General features: G+C 28.1%; 2 protein-coding genes across 9 annotated transcripts; one reads left to right on the top strand and one right to left on the bottom strand.

Moving 5' to 3' along the window:
* Positions 1-5,496: 5,496 nt before the first annotated feature.
* Positions 5,497-9,678, top strand: LOC114935759 (solute carrier family 35 member H1-like). 7 transcript variants are annotated; one of them, XM_085483560.1, is made up of 7 exons: positions 5,497-5,974; positions 6,319-6,449; positions 6,624-6,835; positions 6,923-6,994; positions 7,109-7,353; positions 7,649-7,815; positions 8,855-9,678. In XM_085483560.1, the coding sequence occupies exons 3-6, from the start codon at positions 6,707-6,709 to the stop codon at positions 7,653-7,655; spliced, it is 453 nt and encodes a 150-aa protein (XP_085339686.1). In that variant the 5' UTR covers positions 5,497-5,974; positions 6,319-6,449; positions 6,624-6,706; the 3' UTR covers positions 7,656-7,815; positions 8,855-9,678. The 7 variants fall into 7 exon arrangements, with proteins under 7 accessions (XP_085339686.1, XP_085339682.1, XP_085339681.1 ...); XM_085483556.1 differs by having other exon boundaries at positions 5,501-5,974; positions 6,275-6,449; XM_085483559.1 differs by lacking the exons at positions 7,649-7,815; positions 8,855-9,678 and adding an exon at positions 6,182-6,193 and having other exon boundaries at positions 5,502-5,974; positions 7,109-7,429.
* Positions 9,679-11,147: 1,469 nt separating this feature from the next.
* On the bottom strand, positions 11,148-14,806 carry LOC114942369 (uncharacterized). 2 transcript variants are annotated; one of them, XM_085483549.1, is made up of 5 exons: positions 14,616-14,806; positions 13,392-13,865; positions 13,066-13,309; positions 12,813-12,984; positions 11,148-12,735 (listed from the first exon to the last, which is right to left on the bottom strand). In XM_085483549.1, exons 1-3 carry the CDS (start codon positions 14,628-14,630, stop codon positions 13,283-13,285), a joined length of 516 nt encoding a protein of 171 aa, XP_085339675.1. In that variant the 5' UTR covers positions 14,631-14,806; the 3' UTR covers positions 11,148-12,735; positions 12,813-12,984; positions 13,066-13,282. The 2 variants fall into 2 exon arrangements, with proteins under 2 accessions (XP_085339675.1, XP_085339674.1); XM_085483548.1 differs by having other exon boundaries at positions 13,077-13,309.
* Between the last annotated feature and the right edge of the window lie 4,360 nt (positions 14,807-19,166).

Raw genomic sequence — 19,166 nt, 5'->3', positions numbered from 1 at the left:
AAAAGAGATTTAATTCTCTTGCTGAAAAGGGACCACCGAGCGAACTGCCCTTTAAATAGAGTAAGAGTCACCCTTGCGGTCGCTGACCTATTGCGGGGCCCTTCGTACGTTCGCTCGGGTCGAACAGACGCACCGTCTAGTGTCGTTCGACATCAGTATAGTTACGTTCTTCCTTCGACTCTTCCTTCTTATTGAGTCGGGACGTAACAAATGCAAGGCCAACTTATCGAGCTGAATATTCGAGTTGTTCAATCAAATGACATTTATTTCATATATAAATTATAAAGTTACCATCATTGAATATTAAAACTAACGCAAAAGTACAGTCATTCTAAAATAAACGTTTCAACCGCACGCGGTCTTCTTCAGTACATTGTTAAAATATAAAATCATAAAAAAAATTCATATAATGTCAAAAAATAATTCTAGTTCTTCAGAGTCGAGAGTTTATGAGCAGTTAACGCGTGTTTCAATCCATCGTGTGTAGGAAAAATGTCGAACCAATGTTCGCCTCGATATAATCTTATTGATCTTTGATTTTATTCAGATCTCGAAAAGTTTCGTCGTTAATAAGCGAGAAATTAGAACGTTCCGTAGGCGCTGCGATTAATAAAAATTAACGATTAACGTATGTCGAAATTACAATATATATCCCCAACAATTAGCAATGTGCTTACCTAACATCGCCCTTCTTGACAATTTTCACCACGTCTTAAAAAAGTTATTGAAGATGATACACGACAAAACCAACAATATAAAAAGACAGCTCATTTTAAACTCTGCTTGATCGGAGAATGTGAGTGTTTATATATGCTCTAATACCTATGTTTAAACGCGTGTTTCAATCCATCGTGTGTAGGAAAAATGTCGAACCAATGTTCGCCTCGATATGATCTTATTGATCTTTGATTTTATTCAGATCTCGAAAAGTTTTGTCGTTAATAAGCGAGAAATTAGAACGTTCCGTAGGCGCTGCGATTAATAAAAAATAACGATTAACGTATGTCAAAATTACAGTATATATCCCCAACAATTAGAAATGTGCTTACCTAACATCGTCCTTCTTTCGTATCCTTGTTTAAATTTATATACTGAGTTACTTAGCGAGTCATATTTTGATATTTTGGATAAATTAGCGAACAATAAATAATAATAAGACAAATAGGACATTACGGTTTAAACATAAGTATTAGAGCATATATAAACACTCACACTCTCCGATCAAGCAGAGTTTAAAATGAGCTGTCTTTTTATATTGTTGGTTTTGTCGTGTATCATCTTCAATAACTTTTTTAAGACGTGGTGAAAATTGTCAAGAAGGACGATGTTAGGTAAGCACATTTCTAATTGTTGGGGATATATACTGTAATTTTGACATACGTTAATCGTTAATTTTTATTAATCGCAGCGCCTACGGAACGTTCTAATTTCTCGCTTATTAACGACGAAACTTTTCGAGATCTGAATAAAATCAAAGATCAATAAGATCATATCGAGGCGAACATTGGTTCGACATTTTTCCTACACACGATGGATTGAAACACGCGTTAACTGCTCATAAACTCTCGACTCTGAAGAACTAGAATTATTTTTTGACATTATATGAATTTTTTTTATGATTTTATATTTTAACAATGTACTAAAGAAGACCGCGTGCGGTTGAAACGTTTATTTTAGAATGACTGTACTTTTGCGTTAGTTTTAATATTCAATGATTGTAACTTTATAATTTATATATGAAATAAATGTCATTTGATTGAACAACTCGAATATTCAGCTCGATAAGTTGGCCTTGCATTTAGCACTTTTTGTTTTTTAATATACGAGCGAAACTTTGTATCAATTTATTTTTAATTAAACGACTTATTAGACTTAGATGATAATATTAATAAAACATTTATTAATAAAAGATTTAATAACTATAATAGGTCAAGTTAATTTTTTATTTATTTATTTATTTATAACATCATAAAATTCTGTCCTTTCCGAAATACGCGAACGCTACGAAAAGATAAAATCTCGTACATGCCGCCGGACGAGTTCATGAGCATGAGACGCTCTTATCTTGGGAACGTATTAATAGTTACTGCATTGACCACTACTACGATATGGCGCTGAAATCAGTGAGAAATGCTGGTCTCTCCTTCATCCAGACCTTTGGCGATCTGTCTATTAATCTGTGGACAGGCGACATGGTGGAGACCCATATCGGGCGGCCGGGAATTACAGATTTTAATTTTCCAGATATTAGCCAAAATATTGAATAAATCTTATTAAATTTAGGATATTCTTAATCAGTAAGCTCATTTGTACTCCTCTAAAGAGCTATTTTATGAAAAAAAGATAAAAATAAAAATTTTTAATAAACTTGGGGGAATGTGCAGCTAGGAACGGGTAAGGTTGGGTTAGCCGCGAGTCTGTATTTTATTTATTATAAATTTTTAAGAGCGAAAATGTAATATCCGGCCTTTTAGAGGACTGCTTTATTATATAAAAAATATATTTAAAAAAAATTTACGAAGTTATCACTTATTTTATGAAATATCTGGACGATAAGATTCTCATTAGATTCATAAGAAGCAGGGGAAATTTCTGTGGTAACATACTGACTGCTTGACAAGGAGAGAGCATCATTCCATCTTTGTCTCTCTTACATCGCATATGTAGCGTCCATGTAGATACAAACACTAATACGTGAGCACAGGGATGCAAATATTGAGAGATAATGTCAGCAAAAAGCTATCATATTATTTTTATTTTTTTGTATATGTATGCATATGTAAATAAAAAACAAAAATAAAAACTATTTTAAAAAATAAGAATCTATTTGTGTGTGTGTGTGTAATTAAAAATTAATAAAAAAATAAAAAAATCAATTTATATACCATATATTTTTTTTATATCATATAAAAAAATCCTAGAAATGTACTTAAATTTTTCGTAGATCCTCGATTTTTTTCATTGTTTCTAAACATTCAGCTAAAAGAGCAGTTGAGACTATTCGAATAAAAAATGTTTTATCTTATTTTTTGCAAATAATATAATATATTTTTTATTTAGGAGTCCAAAAATATATGTTACGCATAAGTTATTTATAATTTTCGTTCAAATTAAGAGAATATTGTATTGAATATATTGTAATGCATATACATATTAATTTTTATTAACATGCAATTATACGGACTTGGTAAAGAAAATAAGGTTTTCAGTTTCTTGTATACAAATGTATATTTTTATTATACACATGAAAATTCGAAATGAATATAATGACGTCAGCCAGAAGGCGATGCGAGTCAAGGTAAGGAAGAAAAATTTTTTAATTTTGTTTTAATTAATATTATTTTATGTAATAATATTAATGAAAATGGAACTGAAAAATTTTTCTTCCTTGTTTTCCACCTCGACCTCTTAGTCCCCTTCTTCCCCCCCAACCCCTATTTTCAAAATATGGATATGTAGATTTTTATTAAATTTATTTTTAAATTTATTTTCTGAATTATTTTACACTTATATATAGTGTATGTAGTAAAAATATTTTCAATATATTAAAAAATTTTTAAATCGCCGAAATATATTTTTTTATCATTTTTCTATATTCTAATATATATATATATATATATATATATATATATATATATTAGAATATAGAAAAATGATAAAAAAATATATTTCGGCGATTTAAAAATTTTTTAATATATTGAAAATATTTTTTTTTTATAATATATATATATATTTAATAAATTTTTTTATAATATATATATATATATATATATATATATATATATATATATATTATAAAAAAATTGATATTGATATATTTGAACTCTAATTTATATACTGGATGATATACTGAACATTCTTGCATTGATTATACATTACTCAACGTTTTTTCACGTTTAAGTATTTGGAGCAAATTATACAATAGCATCAATAATCAAAAAGAAATCAAGAATAATCAACATATCTTTTATATAATATATATATATATACGCACATATGTGCATAAGCATATATAAAATTTACAAAAAGTAGGTACTTATTAGCCTTGCTACGCTACTGCCTTCTGCTACGGAAGGCCAGAAAGCATTTTCAGGCGGCATCTCGCGTATATCGGCACGGTAGAGGAACAAGGAGAACACGTGATTATCGGTCCTTGTCTCTCTACGGTGCGTCCGCGTGAGCAATGCAATGGTGTATGTACATGTACAGACATGCACCACTACATAAAACCCGAGAATTGGTTTCTCGGCGTTGGCAACACTGAAATCGGAGTTTCGCGTTGTCACCGCGCGAGGTCTTCAACATCAATTCGGAGTTTGGCCGACCGACTTGTCGACCCTTAAAATTTTATAATTTCATATATTTTAGTACATAACACATTAATCTATAAGTTAAAATTATCGCTCTCATTAATTTAAAAGAAAATTATTAAGTATTTCACGTTGACAGTTGCGCATAGTTGAGATATCTGTCATTATTCTCTGCTTTAAAAAAGCATAAATTTTTATTTATCTTTTTAACTCAATATTTTGCGGCATATTTAATACAACAAAACTGCAAATTTACCAAAGAAAATAATAATTTATGTGTTTTGTTAAAGCAAAGATATGACAGATACCCTAACCACGCAAGTGTCAACTTTAACACTTAATAACTAAATAAATAATAGTATAGAGCATTATTCCTAATTGAAAGCGACAATTTTAACTTAAAGATTAATGTTTTACCCACCAAAATAAATAAAAATGTAAAATTTTAGCCAAATCGGTGAGGAAACCCTTCTCCTCCACATATAATAATCATTAATATAAATTCTAATTAATTCATCTAATTAATCTTACTATAAAATTGATAGAGTACATACCGATAATACACAGATACACAAATATATATACACGTATGTTGAAAAGAGGACAACGTGATATCAATATTGCCAATGCTTCTATCATTATTATTTATTAACCTCGTTCACAATGTACAAAATGTCACCAAACTGTCACACCCCGAATTATGCGAATTCAGTATAATTACATTCACATCTCTCTCTCTCTCTCTCTCTCTCTCTCCCCCTCTCTCTCTCACACACACACACACACGTCATCGGCCATCAATGACATACCCGGAAAAGAGGCAACAATACAGGCAATACATATCGACTCCAAACACACACTTCTCTATCTAAATGACTTTTTTAAATATGAATAGACTAGATAACACAAGCGCGCGCTTTGCGCGCCAAAGTAATTTTACTTCGCAGGTATACATAATTTTAATTCGCCGAATTTCAATCATCAAGAGACACGGTAGTGTCTCGCGACCAGTTAAGGGCGTAGCCGAGACACCGTGTATCTTAACGCGAGTCGGAAATTTGAGTCTATTATAAATTTCTAATCCTCAATAACGGCTGAAGCAATCGAGTTTATACTAGACTTAATCGATAGATTGAATTCGAATTATATATCAAGAGACACGGTAGTGTCTCGCGACCAGTTAAGGGCGTAGCCGAGACACCGTGTATCTTAACGCGAGTCGGACATTTGAGTCTATTATAAATTTCTAATCCTCAATAACGGCTGAAGCAATCGAGTTTATACTAGACTTAATCGATAGATTGAGTTCGAATTATATAATAAAAGTGTCTTTATTTCTGCTCTACGTAATTTGTAAGCAGAGATATATAAATGCAAAGTTGAAATCTGAAAAATTTCTTTTAAGAAACGTCCCCGTCATCATTATTATTATCATCATCGACCACGCATACATAGTAGTATCGTGCTACACGTATTCACACGTATACAACACATGCGCACACATATATCACACGTACACAACACATGCAATAGATGCATAGTATTGGAAATGTCCAGTTCTCACGTTTTACAACAGACGGCGATTTTAGTGACAATTGTCACTATCGCACTTGTTTCCAGGTTATATGTCTCGTCGAACTGCATTATCTTACGCTAAAGTCAAGGTGAGCGATTAAAAATTTCCGATATTTCATCTTTATTGCCGATTATAATCTCTTGATTATAATATTTTAATTTCTTCATTTTTGTTTTTCAGAATAACGTGATGCGAATGACGTATGGACGATGTAATTAATTTTGTTATATTATACAATTTATATACTTATCAATTCCTGCAATATGATTTATTAATGATATCTTTATGCATAAAGCTTCATAAAACGGTATGTTTTTTATAAATACATAATTTTTTTCATAATTTTTTTTCATATGACACGTTCGCACATAAAATATCAAATTGCTAGAGATGATGTAGAAACATCAGAATATTTGCCGCAAAATGTTTCAGATTTCCAAAATGTAATAAAGCCAGAAGCCACATTTTGGAGGAAAGCATACCAAGTGTGTTTATTGATCTCTGCTTACTTTATTTTATCAATAGGCCTTACATTTTATAATCCATGGCTGTATAATACGTATGTGAGTAATTACATGTACAACAAATTAATAACTTGCTTTTATTTATTATTATTTAGTTATATACAACTTAAAATTATTTAATTATTATAAAAAATATTGCTTTATAGAAATAAATTCTTTCTACATATTTAAGAAAACATATAAGTTTATTAATAATTGTTATAATATTTTTAGGGATTTAATTTTTCACTTGGAGTAGTAGTTTGCCATTTGACTATAAAGTTTATACTATCCGCATTAATACGCTGCATCAGAAGATGTTGCACTGGCAGACGGATAAATTTACCATGGCAAAATATAATTTATTCGTTAATGATACCTGGCATGGACAGCGGTGTGGATATTGGTTTATCCAATTGGGCACTTTCATTAATTTCAATATCTTTGTAAGTATAAATAATATTATAATGGCAATTATATAATAAAACAAAGTGTTCATTATTATTTATTATACAGTTGAATTTCTTCATAAGGTCACCATGAGCAAATCAACCACCATTATATTTATTCTTGGATTTTCTCTTCTCTTTAAACTGGAGAAAAAGGTTTGTTTTTACTTGGAATTTTTTTAATTATGTAATTTTAATTAAATTATATATTTATCAGAATTTTTGTATATTTCCTTCTAACAGGCAAATAATAATTATCGTTTATTGTAGTCATGGTCTCTAATAGGGATAGTGGTGATGATAGCAGGAGGATTAGCAATGTTCACCTATAAATCTACTCAATTTGGTATTCTCGGATTTTTATTGTGTCTCTTAGCTTTGTTTGCAAGTGGTATTCGATGGACCATGACACAACTCATTATGCAAAGATCCAAACTCGGTCTCCACGATCCGATAGATATGATGTATTATATGCAACCTTGGATGTTATTACCTGCAATATCTGTAACCGTGTGGTATAAGTATTATCTTATCTTACCATGTATTAAAACAGAATGTTATTTGTTTTCGTTGTAAAAGTGAATGCAGAAACGTTCCAGATATTATTTATCTTATTACAATTTTAATCAATAAAACTCAATTACCGTGCATTAAAATCTTTTGATGATTTTATTTGTTAAAATTTTATAATTAGTTTGACATCTTTCTCATATAAGTGCAATAAAAAATTTTTGTTAGACACTTAATGATTTAGTTATATGTTGCATGTTTTATTATTTACAATATTGAAAAGATTAAATTAAATTTTAGGAAGTAGAATTATTAGAGTTACCGATTGGAGTGATATTGGTAGTATTTTATTAACTGCAAGTGCTGTAATAGCAGGTGCCATTTTAGCATTTAGTATGGAAGTGATGGAATTTTTAGTTGTTACTTACACTTCTAGTCTGACATTGTCAATCTCGGGAGTATTTAAGGTAAATGATAACATTCATTCACATTTCATTATTTCTTCTCATATCGCATGACATGTCTCACGTTTTGTTTTCACAATCAGTGAAACACTAACAATTTTAATAAATTATAAAAAGACTATGATTCACAAACATATTTTGTATATTTAAATATAATATTCAGTAATATTAAATATAATAATCAATATAAGAGTTTTAACAAGGCTCTGTAATATAAATATAAATTTAACGTATAAGACGGGCAACAAGAGCCAAATCGCGGATGACAATGCGTTATCCTAACGAAACTAAATAATTTTCCGTTAGAATTAAATACCGGTGCACAAGGCACCAAATTTTACTTGGACACGGCCAAGATTTTAAAATATGAAATAATCTCATATTTGAGATTTAATTTCAATACCCCCTTTAACCCCCCTACGGAAAATAAATAAATGAATGCAAATTTGGTGCTTTGTGCACCGGTATTTAATTCTAACGGAAAATTATTTAGTTTCGTTAGGATAACGCATTGTCATCCGCGATTTGGCTCTTGTTGCCCGTCTTATACGTTAAATTTATATTTATATTACAGAGCCTTGTTAAAACTCTTATATTGATACACGCTGGCTTAAAAATGCGTTTGTTTACCAACATTAATATATATAACAGAGAAAAGTATAGAATCGAAAGGATCTGAATAGCTCAGCTGGAAGAGCAGTCGCCCGGCAAGCGAAAGGTCTCGGGTTCGATTCCCGATTCAGCGATTTTCGGATCTATATTTTTCTCTTGCATTCATTTATTTATTTTCCGTAGGGGGGTTAAAGGGGGTATTGAAATTAAATCTCAAATATGAGATTATTTCATATTTTAAAATCTTGGCCGTGTCCAAGTAAAATTTGGTGCCTTGTGCACCGGTATTTAATTCTAACGGAAAATTATTTAGTTTCGTTAGGATAACGCATTGTCATCCGCGATTTGGCTCTTGTTGCCCGTCTTATACGTTAAATTTATATAATAATCAATGTTTCAATTTCTATTTCTTCTCTCTGGTTCCTTACAGGAAATATGTACATTAGCATTGGCCTTTGCATTGAAAGGTGATCAAATGACTGGCCTTAACTCTATAGGATTGTTAATGTGCCTTGGTGGTATAATGCTTCATGTTGTCCAGAAGGTGTTACTCAATAGAAAGAAATTGATAATTTGGAATTACAATCAAAAGTGACTAGCAACATACTGTCAGATATTTTGCAACGCAGGGAACAGTGATATACATCATGAATTTTTAGCTACGACACAAGAAATTATTTTATCAAGCAAAGCATTCTAAAACAATATATGTCTATGTCTTACAGCATTTTATATTTTCCCAGTGTAAATTTTTCAGCCAATAAAAGTGTTAACATTATAAATTTTACATCACAACTTTATGCCTTATAAATGGCATAAAATTTAATATAACCAGAGACAAAATGCATTGTAAGTTTTCTAAAAGATGTCTTTGAGACGTTCTTTAAGATTCTTTTAGATATTTGTGTATTCTGGGATATTCAAAGCATAAAAGACTTAAATAATATATATGTGTAATATAAAATGTCACGTAAAAGTTTGCCCGATAAATTTCAATGTATTATTATTACATAAGTCTGATATATAAATATTATAGAAAATTGCAAAGTACAAACACATAGAAAGTATGAAATGGAACCTTGTCGTATCAATATGGATATAGAAATACCACTATCTGTGAAGAAAATTATTAATGTTATTGCTATCTCATTATTTTAAATATCATAAACAAAAGCTTTGCATGCAAACTATATGCGATATAAATATAAATTCTTTTAAATTATGTCACTAGTTGTCTACACTTAGGATATATATTTCCCGAATAAGACAATGATAACTCATATATTTGTGTATATAATAATTTTTTAATGATACGCACAATAAATTTGAATGACACATACTAATTGACATCTACATTAATATAAAATTTAAATATATAATTTATTTTAAAAAGATTATATATATAATATTATATTTATAATATTTATATAAAACACGATAAACTGATAAATAGATTACCTGTACTATATTCATTATGTTAACAATAATATATCTATACTATACCAAAAAATTTAATAAAGTTATGTAATTTTCATAATTTTGAGAATGAGTTTTCTAACTTGATTAGAACTTGATAAAAATATTTTACATTATAAAATATAATATTATAATATTATATTATAATATTATTTTACATTATATAAATATTTTACGTTATCGTTATAATCTCTAAAAACTCACCTTTAAAAAAAGGTAAAAAAAGGCGACCAGTTAAGGGCACGCCATTAACAAAAATTATCCATTGCAAACCTATGTGGAATCCTATGAAAAATTAACCATTGCAAATCCATGTAGAATCCTATGAAAAATTAATCATTGCAAACCCATGTAGAATTGTATTAAAAATTATCCATTGCAAACTTATGTAGAATCCTACATTGCAAATCCATGTACAATAGAATTGTATGAAAAATTATCGATTATAAACCCATGTACAATCGTAACAAAAGTAATGAAATAAAAAAAAAATGCGACAAGTAAAAGTAGAAACTTGTACCAGTGGAAAATTAAAGTTGCAGACATATATAGAGTCGTATAATGAATCAGTAAAAATTTAAATTTGAAAATGTAGAATCGTACCATAAAAAAACTTATCTTTTAAAAAAAAAGATAAACAAGATGCCAAGTCCATGCGCCATGTAAAAAAGTGTTAAACAAAAAAGTATTTTTAAATAAAAAAATATATCAATTGAAAAAAATGTATGTTTTAAAATTAATATCTCTACAAAAAGTAATGTCCAAAAATTGCGCGAATAAATAAACATTTTTATAAAAAATTAAAATTTAAAAACTTATGCAAATTTAAAATTAATATAAAATAAAAAGAAATAAAAAAATTTTAGTTAAAAAAACTGGGCGCGCTGCTAAATAATATTCTAACAATATTAAAATTAAATTGTTACTTTTAAACTCATTGCAGTTAAAATATGTTTTGTGTTTAAATTAATTAATGTTACTTTAAGGTGCATTGTAATTTTGAAACTTAGCAGCGCGCCCAGTTTTTTTAACTAAAGTTTTTTTATTTTTTTTTATTTTATATTAATTTTAAATTTGCGTAAGTTTTTAAATTTTAATTTTTATAAAAATGTTTATTTATTCGCGCAATTTTTGGACATTACTTTTCGTAGAGATATTAATTTTAGAATATAAATTTTTGTCAATTGATATATATTTTTTTTATTTAAAAATACTTTTTTGTTTAACACTTTTTTACATGGCGCATGGACTTGGCATCTTGTTTATCTTTTTTTTTAAAAGATAAGTTTTTTTATGGTACGATTCTACATTTTCAAATTTAAATTTTTACTGATTCATTATACGACTCTATATATGTCTGCAACTTTAATTTTCCATTGGTACAAGTTTCTACTTTTACTTGTCGCAATTTTTTTTTATTTCATTACTTTTGTTACGATTGTACATGGGTTTATAATCGATAATTTTTCATACAATTCTATTGTACATGGGTTTGCAATGTAGGATTCTACATAAGTTTGCAATGGATAATTTTTAATACAATTCTACATGGGTTTGCAATGATTAATTTTTCATAGGATTCTACATGGATTTGCAATGGTTAATTTTTCATAGGATTCCACATAGGTTTGCAATGGATAATTTTTGTTAATGGCGTGCCCTTAACTGGTCGCCTTTTTTTACCTTTTTTTAAAGGTTTTAACATTACTCTAATTCTCGAATTTCTATTATACATACATAATTTCGCTGAATTTTTATTACAAACCTAATTTTTATTATGCACATAATTGTTTTCTTTATTTTTCATTATGTACATAATTTTAATTCTTGGATTTCTATTATGCACATAACTTTAATTTGTCGTATTTTTATTAGATAAATAACTGAAATTGTACCTAATAAAAATTCGGCCAATAAAATTATGTACATAATAGAAATTCGGCGAATTAAAATTATAAACATAATTCAAGAATACAAATTATGTAGATAATAGAAATTCGACGAATCAAAATTTAAACATAATGTAAATGTAAAAATTAAAATTATGTACACAATAAAAACTCAACAATAAAATTTTGTATACAATATACGTCTAATTAAAATTATGTAGATATAATGAAAATTCTACAAATTAAAATTATGAACATAGAAATTCACGAATAAAAATTGTGTACATAATAAAAATAAGGAAATAAAAATTATGTACATAATAGAAATTTGGGAATTAGAATTATGCATGTAATAGAAATTTGATGAATTAAAATTATGTACATAATAAAAATAAATTAATTAATTAAGTTTAAGTAGGTACATAATAGAAATTTGGCGAATTAAATGATGAACATAATAGAAATTTAAGAATAAAAATATTATGTACACAATAGAAATTCAACGAATCAAAATTATGCACATAATGGAAATTCAAGAATTAAAATTATGTACATATATCAAAATACGTAAGAATACTGAGTTTCAAAAAATCGGGGGTGAGTACTCTTCGGAATTTTATCGGGGTCTTCCATCTCTTATTTTGTTATTTGTGCGCAATAGAGCTTGTAGACAATCAATCGGTAGGCAATAATTTTTGTGTGCAATACGATTTGTGCGCAAAACTGTTATGTGTGCAAACGTACGTCCGTCTCTTCATTTTTCATTCGTGTGCAAAAGCATTAGTAGACAATCGGTCTATAGGCAATACTTTTTGTAGTTTTTCCATGACTAAAAAAATGTTTTAAAGTAATTAAATTTTTTTTTGATTTCCTGTGTAAAGCCATCTTTGTATTTTTGACTTTACTGTTTTTAGGTCACTTTTTGGTTGGTTTTTCAGAACAGCGCCTGCAATTTTTATTTATTATTTATTTCCTATCTATTATTTTAATAAAAAACTATAATTTTTATTAAAGTATACTTACAGTAAACAGCCTCTATAATTTTACTATTTGCTAATGCGATCTTAGTGTCCTTAGTACCTCCCCAGCTTATTGCTCTTGCCAATTTATTACTTATTAGTAATTTTGATACCAAATATACAGCACTTTGCCAGTCATTACCTTGACTGATCGTGCGACCCGCAAAGTATTGTACCTAAATCATATTTATTTGACAAGTATGTTTGAGTATGTACAAAGAACAAAATCATATAAATTATAAATAAATCTTATTTACTTTAAACATACCGCTGTTGAGAAACTTGTACCATTATTAAAAAACTTCAAATTTGTCATATTCGTCAATTGTGTTTAGAGGAAGCGCTGGAAAGTTATCTGGTCTTTTAAAAGAAGACTTTCTTCTGGTAATAAATAAGTAAGAATTTTTGTTCTGTTCATTATTACAAAGTCGAGTTTGCTACTTATTTCTTGAAGCAACTCTGTCTTAATTTGATTTATGGCAGCAGCAGTAGTGTTATCACCTAATTATTAATACAAGCAGAAATTATTAATATAAAGTATTATTAATTAATAAAATTTTAAATAATCTATATATATGCTTACTTGATCGATTATTTTCAGAAGACTATCTACTTTAACGAAGCTTACACCTTTCACTGCCCATTCTTGTAAATTTGTTAATAGATACAATTGCTTTTGATCGTCATTCTGAAGAAAATCATTTTGATTTTCAAGATTTTTTTCGAAAATTTTACCATCACTACTTAATACTTCATGTTCATTATCATCGCTACTGTGAATATTATTGTTGTCTATTTCAAATTCAAGCCTATCAGAATTATTACTACTTATATTACTATCAACTCCATTAGAGTTATCTGTGTTAATACAAAAAATATTGTCATTTCTATTCTCACATCGATTAATATTAACACTAGATGTACTACTACTGTCACTATCATTAAGCAATTGTAAATTAATATGCCCCGGAATTCTCTTCGCTTTAAAGCCCAATTCAACCACTCTAATCTTCTGCATTACTTCCTGTCTAGCATATCTTGCTCTACGACGTTTACTCTATAAAAATTATTGATATAAGATATTGGATAAAGATATTGATTAAGGCTTAAGTTCTGTCTGCAAACCGTTTCTATCTTTGTTTGATAACATTAGAAGTGAGAAATCCATGCCAAAAATTAAATTCTTAATATATATGTTAATATAGATATAAAATGAAATAATAAATATAGATATAAAATATGAAATAAAAATGTATATATTTGCATAAGATGACACTTATTGGGTATTTTCTTATTACAGCGGCACAAATTGACACAAGCTGACATAAGCATTATTCTGTCTTTTTTCAATATTCAATATAAAAATAATAAAAGATATTAGAATAATACTTATGTATGTTAGCTCATGTCAACTTGTGTCGCTATGGAACATACCCATATTGTAATCACTTTAGCATATTTATAACATATATTTTTCTTTTTATTTAAATCAAATAATCAGTAAATAGCTAAAATAAAATATGTAAATATGCTGTAAAATAAAATATAAAAAAATCATGAGAGAAAATAAATTATAATATGACTTCTTATTTCTGATGTCAAAAGCAAGGTTAGAATATCAAAATGCATTAATTCTAATAAATGATTGCATTAAATGAATTTTATATGTTATATTAATATAAAATATGAGTATTTGAATGCAAAGCGCAAAAATATTAAAAGCAAATAAAATAGTATTTTTTTTTTGGAAAAAGCTCACATGCCATCTAGACGTACAATATTTTCACACAAAGTTTATTATACTTACAGGTTTATCAGTCATATTAGAATTTTACAATATGCGCACATGTACGATGATATCAGAAATCGTAATTATATAATCACTTTTTTTGCATAAATTCTGAGCACATCGAATAAAATTCACAAATAAATACGACAGACAAAAGAGTACATGGGCTGCGATCGGAACGCAGCCATGAGATGCGACCACATGGCAGATGATGCAAAATAGCGGGAAAAATCACGCAAACGCATTATAAGTTTGTGATCTGTTCGTCTTTGCTGCGCACGCGCATTATATACATATAGCTTACATTTTACTTCTCTCATTTTGACTGTTATATGACCTTTTGTTATTCTTTAGAAATATACCTTAATATTCTATAAAACTTGCAGAAAATTATAACAAATCATGTAATTTGTAATAATATATTTCTATCACATCACAAATATCATAAAACTGCATGTCATAAATCAGTCATTGCAAAGTAAATCTTGATGTCGATCATTTTATGACGTAAAATTTATCATTTTAACGTCACATTGACGTTTTTGTAGTTTATTTTTTAAGAATCTTATGTTTATATTCAAATCTTTTATTTCAACATTCTGTACAGTTTTCTGATTCTTCTCCATTAATTTGTAAAACAATCTAGACACCCATTTACTATAAAACGTAATATTAAATGTGATATATAAACACAAAGGTTTTTTCGACGGCATCTCGAGAGAACATGGAAGGATTAATACTGCGTGTTTAAAAATGTGGATGAGCACTAACAGGAAAATCGTAGAATTTGAACAACAGCTAAAATTTTTACTAAAATGTCGCAGTTATAAGGTTTTTCCGTCACACATTAGTGATTTACGGTTTAATAACGGTCTGTAATAATGGAAATTTGCTTAGAATTTATGGATTATCGAAGGTGCATAAGAGAGACTTTCCTTTGAGACTTATAGTATCCTCAATCGGCAGTTCTACGTACAAGATAGCTGTATTTCTAAGTGACATTCTTTCTCGTTCAGTCAGTAAGCCGGTATCACATGTGAGGGACAGTTGGTCGTTTGTGAGAGGTATTAGAGAGGTTGATATTAAAGACAACGAATGTATGATTTCCTTGGATGTAAAATCTTTATACACGAACGTTCCTAAATCCTTGGTTGTTTCTGCAATTAAGAACAAATGGAAAGATATTTCTCAAAATACAACTTACTTTAGATCAATTTTTACATGCAATAGAATTTGTCACAGATTCCACGAGTTTTACCTTTAACAATTATTATTATGAACAGATTTTTGGAATGCCGATGGGTTCTCCACTTTCTCCGATTTTGTCTGATCTTGTTATAAATGATTTGGAGACCTATTGCTTTAACTCTTTATCCTTGTCATTGTCTGTGTACTGCAGATATGTAGATGATATTTTCGCAATTGTGCCGACAAATCAAATCGATAGTATCTTGATGAAATTTAATGGTTATCATCCTCGATTACAGTTTACGTGTGAAATGGAATCTAATGGTTGTATTAATTTTTTGGATATCTCCATTACAAGGCAAAATCGAAAATTAATAACTAACTGGTACCGGAAATTGACCTTCTCGGGAAGATATATTAACTTTTATTCCAATCACCCGCTCAATTACAAAATCAGTATACTGTATTCTTAGTCTCATTGATAGATCTATATTACTGTCTGACACTAAGTTTCATGCACAAAATATTTCGATAGTTAGGAAGATTTTATTGAACAATTGTTATCCTATTGCATTAATTGATACAATTATAAGGAAAAGACTTATATTGTTAAAATTTAGATCACAGGATAGTTATCCATCGGGGGTAAAAAATTCGTTTGATACATCTAAGACAATCATTTTTCCTTTTGTAAAATGATTAAGTAGTGATGTTCAAAGAATATTAAAGGAATGTGGCCTCAAAGTCTTACATACGGTTGGAAACAGATTAGATAAATTAATTAAAAAAGGAAAAGATCAACTTTCTTCCTTGAAGAGAACTAATTTAGTATATGGGATATCGTGTTGTAATTGCAATGCCTGTTGGGCAGACCAAGCGTCACATTTGGAGACACGTATTAAAGAACATAAGTCAAACATAAAAAAAAAACATGAAACTAATTATTCCGTCATTAGTAAACATAGAGTTTCTCTTAACCATGATTTTGATTGGTCAAATGTTTCAATCTTACATAATAAACGTAATGTAAAAAAGAGGGAAATAGGTTAAATGATCTTTATTAAAAAACTAAAAAACTTTATTAATATGTGAAAGGATACTGAAAATGTAAATCCAATTTACGACACTATCCTTAATTTATTTTAAATCTTAGTAACTTATAATATTATTTTATTTCAGGTATAGTTAGTCGGTTTTAGTATGATTTTCATTCATTTAGCATATACATTTTAATGTATTTTCTTCTCTTTTTAAAGTTTAAGAACGGGTTATTTAGGTGTAATGGATCATTTGGCTTATTTATTCGACTTTTAATTCTCTCTAAACATTGTTTACTTGTTGACTATTTAAATCGCGGTTTGTCTTGTTTAGTTTGTCATAGGGAACACTTCGTTCCATATTAAACGTATTATTTTGTGTTATATTCGATCTTCCATTATAGATTGACTCTATGAGCGTTTCGTTTTTTTGTGTTTTTTAAATAAGAGGTATTATTAATTTCAATATAATTTTTTTATAAAATAGACATTATAGTATTATCATAGTTAAAATTTATTGTAAACTTTTTTGTATTTGAATTAATGCTATAGCCAGCCTGAAGAGAACCCAATTTAGGGTCGAAACATCGTTTCTTTTATAATAAAGATTGTTATATATTTAGCCAGTGTTGGTCAATAAAGCTCACTTTTCCTTGATTTTTAAAATTGGACTGGCAATCACATCTCACTTTTGGTTGAATATATATTTTGTTTAGTGTAACGCCAAGTTTTTTAAATTAAAATAAAAATAATTTTTGTTATTTGAATTAATTTTTAAATTTTTATATGAATTCTTAATTTTTTGTATGAGTTAAATATAATTTTTTAATTATTATTTTTTAAAATTTATATTTTTAATTGCTCAATTATTTAAATATTATTTTTGTAAATTAAAATAACATTATTTTGTAAATATATAGTATAACAATTTTTTTAACTGTGCTTGTGTATTTGGTCTTTTTATTATCTTTTTTACTTTTTTAGAAGAAAGTGTACTGTATCTTTCTAAACTAAAAAGATTAAATGTGATCTGAATTAATGATCTTATTCGAAAATCACCTTGAATTTTGTATGATATTACGACATTAAATTTATAAAAATATCAAAAATTTTAAATATTTTTTCGGTTTTTTAGACTATTTGATTTTGTTACAAAAAATATTTAGATAGTCGATAGTAATATATCGTACAAATATTGTACTATATCGTGTGTTTAGTAGCAAAAATACTACATTATGGTTGGTATATTCATAGTCCGTTCTGATATTTAAGATCGTCTTAAGTGTAATCTTGGGTCGTCTTAAGATCTCATTCAACCAATTAAATGGCCGCATAGCATATCGACCGTACTTAAGATAATCTTATATTTATGAATACCAGCCTATGTTTGGCGATAGTATCATTGATTAAACGATGATTGTTATCATTATTTGTTCTTCTCACATTCCTTTCATCTCTTTTCGCATACAGTATCTCTCCTTATAGAGAAAGCTTTGTTTTCATGAAAAAATTTTTTTTTCAGATTTCTGTGCTAATATGTTCAAAATGTTCCAAAACGTCGAAAAATTATATTTTTGAAAAATGTTCGTGTGTGTGTGTGTGTGTGCGCGTGCGCTCACCTATTTTTTTTTATTTAAATATCTAAAAGTATTTTATTTACAGTGCTCCAAATTGACATACAATTAAAGCAATACAATGCTTTTATTTACTGTCGTTTTTATATTTCATGTAGTATTTTAAATTTTAATGCAATTTAAATTTTTCAAAAATTGTTTGTGGTTGCTCTAACTTCCGTAAATTTTAAGATATCAGACTAAATTTTTTTATATTAATAAATTATCATTAAAGGATGGTTGGTATTGAGATTGAGGAGAATTGGTAAAAAGGTTTATGTTTTAAAAGTTTAACAAGGCTCTGTAATATTAAATATAAATCTAAAATATATAAACAGGCAATAAGAGCCAAATCGCAGATGACAGTGCGTTATCCCAACAAAACTAAAATTTTTTCGTTAAAATTAAATACCTGTGCACAAGGCAGGTATTTATTTCCTTAGGGGAGAAGAGGGGATGTATAGAATTAACTCTCAAGTATAGAAATATTCCTATTTTAAGTCTTGGCCGTGACCAAGTAAAATTTGGTGCCTTGTGCACAGGTATTTAATTCTAACAAAAAAATTTTGGTTTATGTTTATTATTTTTGAATTTTATAAAAATTGTGGTTGCATTAACTTCCGTAAATTTTAAGAAATTATGATAAAATTTTTTATATTAATAAATTATTATCCAATGTTGGTTGGTATTGAATTTAAACAGAATCAGTATGAAAATGTTCATTTTTTATA

This window comes from Nylanderia fulva, unplaced genomic scaffold, assembly GCF_048542155.1.
Source record: "Nylanderia fulva isolate GAGA-0341 unplaced genomic scaffold, ASM4854215v1 Scaffold259, whole genome shotgun sequence".
NCBI classification, from domain to species: domain Eukaryota; kingdom Metazoa; phylum Arthropoda; class Insecta; order Hymenoptera; family Formicidae; genus Nylanderia; species Nylanderia fulva.
This window is presented reverse-complemented; position numbering and strand designations above follow the sequence as displayed.

Coding starts and splice junctions, on each gene's coding strand:
- LOC114935759 (XM_085483556.1), top strand. CDS start 5,844: ATGCATAGTATTGGAAATGTCCAGTTCTCACGTTTTACAACAGACGGC. Junction 5,975..6,274: donor TATCTTACGCTAAAGTCAAG/GTGAGCGATTAA, acceptor TCAAATTGCTAG/AGATGATGTAGAAACATCAG. Junction 6,450..6,623: donor CATGGCTGTATAATACGTAT/GTGAGTAATTAC, acceptor TAATATTTTTAG/GGATTTAATTTTTCACTTGG.
- LOC114942369 (XM_085483549.1), bottom strand. Junction 13,310..13,391: donor TTCTGAAAATAATCGATCAA/GTAAGCATATAT, acceptor ATTAATAATTAG/GTGATAACACTACTGCTGCT.